Genomic DNA, 11199 nt, shown 5'->3' with positions numbered 1-11199 from the left:
GTTGCGATTTGCTCGATTAGCTGATGCACATGGTTATGCACAATAATGTTTTGCAGGCAATGGATCAAGATTGAATGGTTAAATCAATCAAGTTTACCCAGCCATAGATAAATGGTGTTATTAAGAAGTTTGTGAAATTCGCACGTGAACACAACAACAGAGGTGATTCAATCTTATGCCCATGCATCCAGTGCCAGAATTTGATGCGGCATAATTCAAAGATAGTTGAGACTCGCCTAAACAATGGCATGTCAAGTACCTATACAAGGCGGTTCTATCATGGTGAATCAGTTACTGATGATGAAAGTCAAAACACGAATAACTATAAGGGTCTGTTTGGAAAACAGTAATATCAAAACTTTACCAAGAAATACTACTAGTACCATTTTTTTCCAATCGGTTACATGTTTAGTTTCTCATTTGGGGCAAACAAAGGACCAGATATAGTACAAGAAGGCAAACACTCGTTGTTATATTTGTCATATAAATTATAGACAAAACTGATAATAGTACTAACCCCTTATTTAGCTTTCGTCTCAGTCTTATGTAAAGAGATACTCATCTCTGATCCCATGCAGCTTGGCAGCCACCTCCTGCATGCTGATGCGCTCACTTGGGGACGACCTGGTGCAAGACAGCCCAATACTAGTCACAGAAAGGAGACTCTGCACTCCATTTTTCTCGACAGCATCCATCGGAGTTTCCCGGCAGAGGTTCAGCTCCTGCAGCAGTTCAGGGTCAAGAATCTGCAACACTTTATCAGGGAAGTTGATCTCTGCAAACTTTGCAATGCTCAATCCGTCCTTGAACATGGCATCCGTTGGCCTCCTTCGAATGAATACTTCAAGGAGGACGACTCCGAAGCTGTAAACATCCGAAGCAGTCGAAACCTGACCGCCCCCTGCACATTCTGTAAATCCAGCAAGAGTTCAGTTCCGATTCATTCACATGGGCGAACTGTCAAGGTTCATATGAAGAAAGAAAAACCAATGCAAGGATGGACGGTACCTGGAGCAACATATCCTATGGTTCCCTTTATTGCAACCGAAGACGCCGAAGTTGATTCAGAAGACGATGTTGCGGTATGAATCGGCAACCTTGCAATCCCGAAGTCCCCAACATGAGCTACCATATCATCGTCTAGGAGAATGTTGCTAGGTTTCAGATCACAATGAACAATACCCTCTTGGTGAAGGTACGCCACTGCATCTGATACATCTGCCACGATGCTCAGCCTTTGAGCCAGCGAAATGCAGTTCGAATTTGAAGAGCTTTCGTCACCCCGAGCCGAGTGTAGAAATTTATGCAAGTCTCCTCGTGGCATGAACTCATACACTAGTGCTTTGAAGTCGATTCCTCTAGAATCAATGCCAGAGCATGCAGTAAGGACATGGACTAGATTGCGGTGACGCACGTTCCTCAAAGCATTGCATTCTGTGATGAAGCTCTTTTGTGCTCCCCTTGTCTCGAGAGAAAAGACTTTCACCGCAGTCACATTTTCATCTCGAAACAGTTTCGCTTTATATACAGAACTGTATCTTCCACTGCCGGTTAAGCTGGACAAGGAGAAACCTTCAGTTGCTTTGGCAATATCATCATAAGAAACTTTGGGAAATTTTCTACCAAAAGAAGGTAGAGACATCGATTCTCTCCTTTGTTTTTTCCTCCAGAAAAGGAGCATGGACACGAAACCGGCAAGTAGCACCATGCTAGCTAGTGGAATCATCACTTTGGAACATAGTGGCCAAGTGTGTGTGGACGGGCTTGAAGTTGTAACATGGCATGCAGGTAGGTCTAGCTCTAGGACTCCACCGCAGAGCCCATGATTTCCGCCGATGCGTATGGCAGTTGTGTTCTTGAAGACACCTTCTTCTGGAACTTCACCATCAAGACGGTTGAATGACAGATCTAGTTGTTGAAGGAATTTCAGAGGCGCAATGGACTTTGGTATGGATCCAGATAAGTGGTTGTGAGACACAGTAAGCACTTCCAAGTTGCTTATGATTCCTAATGAAGTTGGAATTCTTCCACTAAGGGAATTCTGATCCAACTCAATGACTTCCAAACTTTCACAGCCATCGAGTGTCTCAGGGATGACACCAGACAGGTTATTTGATGAAATTAGCAGATACAACAGTTGCTTGGCATCTCCTATTTCTATAGGAAGTGGCCCATCTAGTTTACTGTTAGATAACCCAATTCGACTTATTGTAGGAATGCTGAAGATCTCTTTTGGTATGCTGCCATGAAGATTGTTGTTGGAAATGCTCAATTTTTCAAGGACCTTAAGGTTTCCCAAACTTGGGGGTATATTTCCATATAAATGGTTAGATTCTAGAAGGAGTTCTGTCAGCTGAGATAAGTTTGTGAGGGATGATGGAATAACCCCTGTAAAGGAGTTGTTAGCTAGCTCTATTCCTTGTAAATTGTGTAGAGTTCCAAGCCATTCTGGAAAAACACCTGTCAACTGATTTTCTTCTAACCCTAAACTGAATAGGCCTCGAAGATTTTCTATGCCAGAAGGGAAACCTCCTGAAAATTCATTTGTTCCCAGAAAAAGATGTTGGAGCTGGTCAGAAAGGTTTCCCAATGAATTTGGTACATTTCCTTGTAGGTGATTCCATTTCATTGAAAAAATTTGTAACTCGGTGCAATTGGCTAAGCTGCTCATAAACTCCCACTCTTGCTTGTTACGAGCGTAGAATTGATTGAATTCAAAATTCAAGTAAGACAGTTTGGTGAGTTTGCCAATGGTGCTATATACTGGACCAGTAAAATTATTTCTTGATACATCGATGGTGTATAGCTTGGAAGCATTTACCAATGAATAGGGCAGCAAGGCTTAGACCATTGAGAGCAGGAATATTTAAGATGGCATGTGGGAACGTACCTGTCAACTTATTGCCATTGAGAGCAGGAATATTTAAGATGGCATGTGGGAACGTACCTGTCAACTTATTGGCACCCCCATGGAGGAACTGCAGCTTGTGCAGCTCTGCCAAGTCACTTGGGAGATTTCCCTCAATGTTATTAAACGAGAAAATGAGCTTTCTCAGTGTTGTGATATTGCCGAGAGAGGAAGGGATGGCTCCAATGAGATCATTGTGGGAGAGGTGCAGCTCTTGCAGATGACTAGGTAAATCAGGAAATTGACCAGCTAGATTATTCCTAGTCAACCAAAGCACCATTAGGCTGGTACAGTTGGCAAGATTAGGTATCCTTCCTTGCAATCTGTTACTACTCAAGCAGATGGTGTGGAGGTTATGCATATGACCAAGGGATGGAGGGATTTCTCCCGAAAATGAATTATTTGGTAGGAACAGAGATTGTAGGAATGTAAGATTTCCAAGAGAGGGAGATATTTGTCCTGCTAAACCTCGGTTTGTAAGATTGAGTGAAATAACACGAGGCGGGGTGGTCGTCGTCCCACATGAGACACCTTCCCAGTGGCAGAAGTGGGTGCTATCGTTCCACGACATCAAGGCTTGATGTGGGTCAATACTGACCGTCTTCTTGAATTCAAGTAGCGACAGCCGATCTGTCTTGTTTCCATCCAAAGAACTACACATCATGGTCTGCGCACTGTAAGCCACCATGGGCACCATCACAAACTGTCCTGCTGTAGTGACCATCATGCATGGATGGCCAGGTATCTTTGCTCCACTCACCATGGTTAATTATATGCAGAGATAAAAAAACAAGGAAAATTTTAGGTAGTAACCAACTAGGCGCTTAGCAAAATCCATTTGTGGTATGTGATGTACCTTGCAGCAGAGCAGATTATTTTGTTGCCCTTGAGAGTTTTCTTCTTTGTGGAATCTGAATATGCTCAAAGTTGCTTCAGCAAGTAGTATAACTATTGTCTTCCAATCTGAGTAGCGATATTTCTTCAAACTCCTGCAATTTCATAAGACTTAATCAGTTGTTTTTCCTATCATAAATTAATATGATGCTAATAAAACTACAAGGCGAAGTGACACATCTGGCGGTTTCTTTAAATTCTTACATGCATGTACGTTTAAGGAGCTAGCTAATGCGCACACACACACACACAAATATCCTCATAAAAGACTACTTACAAACACCTAATGTCTGGAGAATATAGGCAGGGGATCATTCCATCAGCCTTAAGCTAGCCTTCCAGCATTCCACCAGCTAGCTTTTGACATTGGGCAAGAGATATAGGCAGGGATCTAAAATTAAACAGTGTGAGCATGTCATCGATTTGCACAGTAATGCATTTCTCTTGCCCTTTACAGAATGTTTCGTCAAATAAATAGTACTAGATGCAAATATGCAAATTCATAGTGCCTGAGTACCTCCTGTATGAGTAAGAACTAAGAACGTCGTGTGCTTTGGTTGGAGAACGGAGGCAGCTTGCACTTCAAAAAGGCACTTTCGCCTGCCGACCTAAAAAAACCTAGTTAATTCATTCAAATTTAATTATTATTGAAAATGAAAGGGCCAGATAACCGCCAAAACCAAAAACAGTATTGCTGCTATTATTGGAGATGGAATAGCCACTCGCCGGTAAAATTGACTGACTTGTCGATTTCGACGATGACATGACATGGACATGGTGCTCTCCTTATTAGATGAGCCGGCAATTGTTGACTTTGTAAATCCCTGACAATAGTTGAATTGCACATTTTTTTTGTTTTTTTAATGGAAAAGAGGGGGGGTGGGGGTGAATTTCACAATTTGTATTCTTATTAATGATATGATGCTACCAATCATAGCTCACTGAACAAGAAACTTTAATTGTAAATAGATCATGATGCATACAATTTCACATTGAGAAGATAACAGTTGGTTTGTGAAGATGCTTCTATGGTTTTAGTTTTGTCACAAGGATCAGTGCACCTATATAGTTTAGCTTACACGCCGAGGGATATATGTCGACAAACAAGCACAAACGAGAGAATGGACACAATGATTCGTGACCTTACATTAGGCTTAAATTCCCCGGTCAGGTGGCGACTGAAGAGGAGGGGCAGGTACAGAGCTTAAATTTTCTCTTCACTATTGGCTGAAAAACACTACCTGAGTTCACGCCAGCCCATACGGCCTGCAATTCCTCAAAATAAAACTATAGACCCCACAAGCCCAATAAAACCCCCCAACCTACTATCGATTATCCTTACAAAAATATCGAGAAGAAAAAACAGAAGAAGGAGCCAGTGACAGGCGAAGCAGATGACATGAAGTGAAGCACAACAAGCATAGATAACAAGAGGTCTTATCAGCAGGTCAAAACAGCATCTCCAAGCTCCAATTACATGACATCCCTTATACATCGATCCGGTACAAAACTGCTGCAAACTTTTCTTGATTCACTCGAGCCAAAAAGAGAAGAAGAAACAGCTTCTGATCTTGGTTTCGACAAGCTCCAAGAACTCTAGGACAGTTTCTGCTACCAGCTACAAAGGGGGTGCGGATGGATAGGTCACTACAACACTACTCTTCCTTGATGGCGCCCTTGTCGCTGACGTAGATTCCGTCCAAGAACTTCCTGATGTCCTTGTTCTTCACGTGGCATTTCTGGTTCAAGGAAAACGAAACAATCGTTGGTCAGGATGGGGATGATCGGTGGTGTAGAGATCAATATAGAGAACCACATGCTGCCAGTGCAACGCCGGTAAATGTTATGCGTTTGTTGTGTTCCAACAATACATGGACGTTCTTCACTTCTATAGCTGGTTTTCCATGTTAGGTTAGGCTATGCACTCGTTGCATCTAATTTAAACTAGTACTAGAAAAGATGCATCAACACTTGGATCAGTAAGAGTGGAATATACAATCATTGCAAGGTATGCTACAACGCTCACATGACTACATCCAAAGGTTCATCCGTAGTATAGAAAAGTTCTTGCGTTGTGAAGCATACAATCACATTCGGAGATAGGCCTCACAGGTAAATTGAAGGCAACTTATTATGCTAGTTTTCAGTATGAGAAGCACATAGTCGGGGACTCTGACCTGGTTGATCAGGGCAGCAGAGCGAGAGACGAGCTCGATGTCGTTGCCATCCAGGACGATCTCATCCTTGACCTTCTCAGACCGCAGGATCATCACACCGTCAAGCATGTCAACTTTCCTTACCTGTTAAAGGAAAGGGATAATCTCAGTATATTTCATACATGACTCAAGTAACACACATAAGCATCAACACAGCCAAAGCCATACAGGACATCAGAAACACACAATGCCAAGAGTGGCATTTGCTTCTCTAGAGTATACCACACTCAGATTCGTTGAAGCTAACAGCACTATGAGCCAATTACGATACGGCAAATGGCACCACAGTAGTGCTAGTGACCCCTGTTCTAGGAATATCAGCATGGAGTGATCAAACATCTCAAGCAAGGTTGTCATCATTGCAGCAGTATCAACATCTTTGATCCCAACCCTATGTGAAGAGATTGCATTAGCATGAACAGTGCATTTTAAGACTCTTAAGAACTCACAAGAACCATTCATTTCTAAGCAGAGTTCCCCAAGGTATACCAGTGTCATGGTAGGTAAAAAGGTACACAAATCACATACACAGAATGATATGTGAACAGAGATTCTACTGCCTAGAAATAACTCACAATTCATCAGCAATCACTTATAAACCAGGCATCTGTTGAATGGAACACTACAGTATCAGGCAATTAGCTAGCTTATTACAGAGTATCCAGAAGCTAAACCAGAAGTAAATTTACCTTCTTTTCGCCGAGGAAGTTCCTGATCTCGATGCCGCGGTTGGCGGCGGTGATGGAGGCGTTGATGGGGAAGTGGGCGTAGACGAAGCGCATCTTGTAGCGGAAGCCCTTGGTGACGCCGGTGATGAGGTTCTGGACGTGGGAGATGGCGGTGCGGATGGCGGCCATGGTCTTGCGGGTGCCGAACCAGGCGTCCACCTTGAGCTTCCGCCCGCCCTCCTGCAGCTGGAAGTCGAGGTTGAGGTGCTTGAAGTTGCGGGTCAGCGTCCCCCGCGGCCCCGTCACCGAGATCATCTTCGCCGACACCTTCACCGTCACCTCCTCCGGGATCTCCATCGTCTCCGACGCCAGGATCGTCTTCATCTTCGCCCCACGCTGATTCTTCTTCCTCCTCCTCCTCTGTGACGGTGGTGCGGCGGCGGCGGCGGCGCGTCTGGCAAGGTGAGATCTTTTATAGCTGGCGTCGCTAGGGTTTGGTTTTCTGTCTGTGGGCTGTGGGCTGTGGCGGGGGGAGGAGAGGGAATGGGTGGCCCTGGTTTGGCCCAGTACTCCTCTTTTTTCTCATCCCGTTTACGACACCTGACAACATGTGGGTGAATAAATCTGCGGCGGCCCAACATCAGTTACTCTTCTTCTTCTTCTTCTTCTTCTTCTTCGGAATATATGTTAATGTCACCAAGGTCGTCTCGGTCTAGTTTATGTTAATGCGACCAAGATGCATGCGTTAATGTCTGTCTGCCTAGATATGCCTTGTCGGTATACTTGGCGGGATTACCGATCTCCGTCGTAGCACCGGTTTACTAATGCGGCTATTCGGTGAGTTGTTTCTCTCCCAATATTTGGAGCTACTTCAACAGTTGAATTTCAATCTTGCCCATTTTGTAAGTGCTTGAAGTTGCGGGTCAGCATTCCAAGCGGCCCTGTCACCATGATCATCTTCGTCGACACCTTCACGCTGTCCTCCTCCAGGATCTCCATCGTCTCCGACGCCATAACGGTCTTCCTCTTCGCTCGACGCTCCTCTTCCTCCTCAGTAGCGGTAGAGTAGTGTGGCGGTTGTGCTGGGCTATGCGGGTGGCCATAGTGGAGTGGTGTGGCGGTTGTGTTGGGTTGTGCAGGCGGCAACAATGGCACACGAGGTAAATAAATATTCATATAACGTGGCGTCACTACTGTTTTCTCTCGCAGGAGAGGGCATTGGTGGTCATGGGTTAGAAGTGGGCCCGCTTTGACCCAAACGTCATTTTTGTTTCCTTGCTCATCTCACAAAATCACTAATTGAGGAGTACACCTTCCAAAGATCACTCCCATCTCCCCAGGTTGCGACAAGTGGCACACTGCATATGCGCCAAATGTTGTAACCTTTGAGTTTTTTCTTTTTCTCGTAGATCCGTTTATTCAAAATGTTTTATCTCTTAAACCGTGCGTCCAAATCTCAAACCATTTTCACCAATGGATTCCTCGCGTCGAGATCTTCAAAATTAGATCATATGTTGATAGGTTTTGACGAACTTCTTTTTCACAAAAAGAACCAGACAAAAAACCTGAAGCGGGAGCATGTTTTTTATCTTTTCGAAAGAGGCACAGTCGTGCCTCTCGCGGAATGAAATTCTTGCCTCCATGAGAATTAAATACATGCCTCCCGCGGAAGGAAAAGAAAAAAGAAAAAATGTTTTTTTTCGTTTCTGAGAGTCACGGTCGTGCCTCCCACGAAAGCAAATCCGTGCCTCTTGCGGAAGCAAAAACCATGCCTCTCACGGAAGGAAAAGAACGCATTTTTTCCATTTCCGAGAGGCACGGCCATGCCTCTCGCGTAAGCAAATCCGTGTCTATCACGGAAGGAAAGAAAAGAAAACGCTTTTTTTTGTTTTCGAAAGACACAGCCGTGCCTCTTACGAAAGCAAAAAACTGTGTCTCTCGCGGAAGCAAAACCATGCCTCTCATGGAAGGAAAAAAAAAGAAAACAAGTTTTTCTCGTTTCCAGGAGGCACGCCAAACCTTGCCTCTCGCGGAAGCGAATAGACACGTTTTTCGCGCAAAAAGAAATTCTATTTTATTCATCCAAAAGATAAGAAAGACCGATGGAAAACCAGAAAGGCGAAAAAACCCGGAAAACCCGTCTAACATGCTGAAAACGCGTGCGGAAAAAAATCCGTTACTGAAATGCCCATAGCACGACACGTAGCTCTCAGCCCACCCTGAAGTGATCGGTTGAAAGCTTCCGAAGGAGCACTCATCAACTAGTTGCTCCCTACATCTCATTTTGTGCTTTACAACATTATGTAGATCAATCTGCTACAGCCCAACAACATTTATTGTCTCTTTTTTTTGTAATAAAAAGACCCGTAAATCCGGCAGATTGGGCGGAAACATAACTGGCTTCGCCCATGGGTGGGCCGACCCAGTATGTTGCAGCGCATGCTGCCGTTCGCTAGTTCATTTTTCTGTTGTTTCTTTATTTTCCTTTTCTAGTTCTTTCATATTTTTTGGGTTTTTTGTTTTTTGGTTTTTTCCTATACGGTTTTTTCATTACGTTTCTTCATTTTCCTTCCCTTTTTCTTTCATTAATTCATGGTGAACAAATTTTAATACATGGTGTACACAAATTTCAATTTTTTTAAGAATTTTGATATTCATTTCAATTTAAAAAACAATTCGAAATTCCAAAATTTGTTTCAGATTTAAAAAATTGTTTACATACTTCATATTTTATTCATGTTTCACAAAAATGTGCATAATTTAAAACAATGTTCATGTTTTTCAAAAATTTGGCCATGTTTTAGAAAATTTTAATCTTTTTTTCCAAATTTGTTCAAGTTTTTCTTGCTTGTCTTCTGCTATTTCTTTGTTTTTTATTTTTCTCTCCAAAATTTCCAAAAATGTTCGTGATTTCAAAAAATAGTCGCTAAATTTGAAAAAAATAATCGTATTTTTAAAATTTTCTTATATTTCAAAACATATTGTCGATTTTAAAAAATATCATAGTCAAAAAGTTTTGTGTTTTCAAATTTGTTCATGGTTTAAAAAATGTTCTAATTTAAGATTTGTTCACAATTTCAAGAAATACTCATATTTTGAAAAAGAAATTGATTTTTTTAGTTTTCTTTATTTTTTTAAGAAAAACTAATTTTCAAATTTTGGAAGTAGTTCATAATTTAAACTATATTCGCTTTTCAAAAGAGAAAAGTGTTCACAATTTTCCAGGAAATGGTCGAAAATTTTCAATGTTTTTGGATCTGCCGCTCCGTTAGTTCTTAAATGTTCGTGTGGCCTATTATTCACTATCACTAAGTGGCTCAAGTGGTAAGGAACACCTACTCTCTAGCATGGGGTTGTGATTCCGATACAACATTCTTTTTTGGATCAGTTTCGGGAACCTTTCGTCATTTTTTTGGCTGGTTTCTTAGTGGTTTTTTGTGATGAGTTTTTATAGCCTTTCATGTTTTTTTCTTCGTTCTTATTTTTGCATCAACTATTTTTAGATTTGTGAACAATTTAAAAATTCATATTCAAAATCATGAACTTCTTGTAGAGGGGAAAAGACAAACCATCAGTGTTTGGGAGGGGGGGGGGGATGGAGAAGGCTAAAACATTCCATCCAAGGCTCCCCATCTTGTAGCGGAAGCCCTTGGTGACGCCGGTGATGAGATTCTGGACGTGGGAGATGGCGGTGCGGATGGCGGCCATGGTCTTGCGGGTGCCGAACCAGGCGTCCACCTTGAGCTTCCGCCCGCCCTCCTGAAGCTGGAAGTCGAGGTTCAGGTGCTTGAAGTTGCGGGTCAGCGTCCCCCGGGGGCCCGTCACCGAGATCATCTTCGCCGACACCTTCACCGTCACCTTCTTCGGGATCTCCATCGTCTCCGACGCCAGGATCGTCTTGATCTTCGCCCAACGCTTCTTCTTCCTCCTCCTCCTCCTCTGTGACGGTGGTGCGGCGGCTGTGTTGTGCTGTGCGAGCGGCGGCGGCGCGTCTGGCAAGGTGAGATCTTTTATAGCTGGCGTCACTAGGGTTTTGTCTGGGAGGAGAAGGAAATGGGTGATCCTGGGCTGGAAATGAGCTCATTTTGGCCCACAAATCCTGTGGACACTAGCATGTATGTAAATCAATCTGCTACGGCCCAATAATATCAATTACTCCTTTTTTTGAGCAAAAGAGATGCCTTATGGCAGCCGCTCGCCGAACCCGTCGGAATTTGTGTCCGAATAGATAGATCATAAGTTTCTAAAAAAAAGATAGATCATTCTTCGGTCACCTGGGATCTTGGGAGGTTGGAGGACATAAGCTTACCCATTGATATTCCATCCGTCAGCCAAATCCCGCTATGCACCTCAGATATTACAGATTCATGGGCCTGGATTTTGAGAAAAATAGAATCTATTCCGTTCGCTGTGCTTATAGAATGATGGTGGACAAGAAGTTGGGAAGAGAGGCATGGTTGGATGGTACCACGGGTTCGTCTAGCAATGACCGAGATGCCGAGTCATGGAAACT

General features: G+C 43.2%; 2 protein-coding genes and 1 pseudogene across 2 annotated transcripts; all 3 read right to left on the bottom strand.

Annotated features, from left to right (window-relative positions):
* Window positions 1-433: 433 nt before the first annotated feature.
* LOC123073582 (probable LRR receptor-like serine/threonine-protein kinase At3g47570) lies at window positions 434-3842 on the bottom strand (annotated as a pseudogene).
* A 1360-nt stretch (window positions 3843-5202) lies between these two features.
* On the bottom strand, window positions 5203-7145 carry LOC123076737 (60S ribosomal protein L9). The gene is made up of 3 exons (XM_044498852.1): window positions 6708-7145; window positions 5980-6102; window positions 5203-5541 (listed from the first exon to the last, which is right to left on the bottom strand). The coding sequence occupies exons 1-3, from the start codon at window positions 7068-7070 to the stop codon at window positions 5458-5460; spliced, it is 570 nt and encodes a 189-aa protein (XP_044354787.1). The 5' UTR covers window positions 7071-7145; the 3' UTR covers window positions 5203-5457.
* A 3057-nt stretch (window positions 7146-10202) lies between these two features.
* LOC123081086 (60S ribosomal protein L9-like) lies at window positions 10203-10999 on the bottom strand. The gene is made up of 2 exons (XM_044504052.1): window positions 10996-10999; window positions 10203-10723 (listed from the first exon to the last, which is right to left on the bottom strand). The coding sequence occupies exons 1-2, from the start codon at window positions 10997-10999 to the stop codon at window positions 10203-10205; spliced, it is 525 nt and encodes a 174-aa protein (XP_044359987.1).
* Between the last annotated feature and the right edge of the window lie 200 nt (window positions 11000-11199).

This window comes from Triticum aestivum, chromosome 3D (assembly GCF_018294505.1).
Source record: "Triticum aestivum cultivar Chinese Spring chromosome 3D, IWGSC CS RefSeq v2.1, whole genome shotgun sequence".
Taxonomy (NCBI): Eukaryota; Viridiplantae; Streptophyta; class Magnoliopsida; order Poales; family Poaceae; genus Triticum; species Triticum aestivum.
This window is presented reverse-complemented; position numbering and strand designations above follow the sequence as displayed.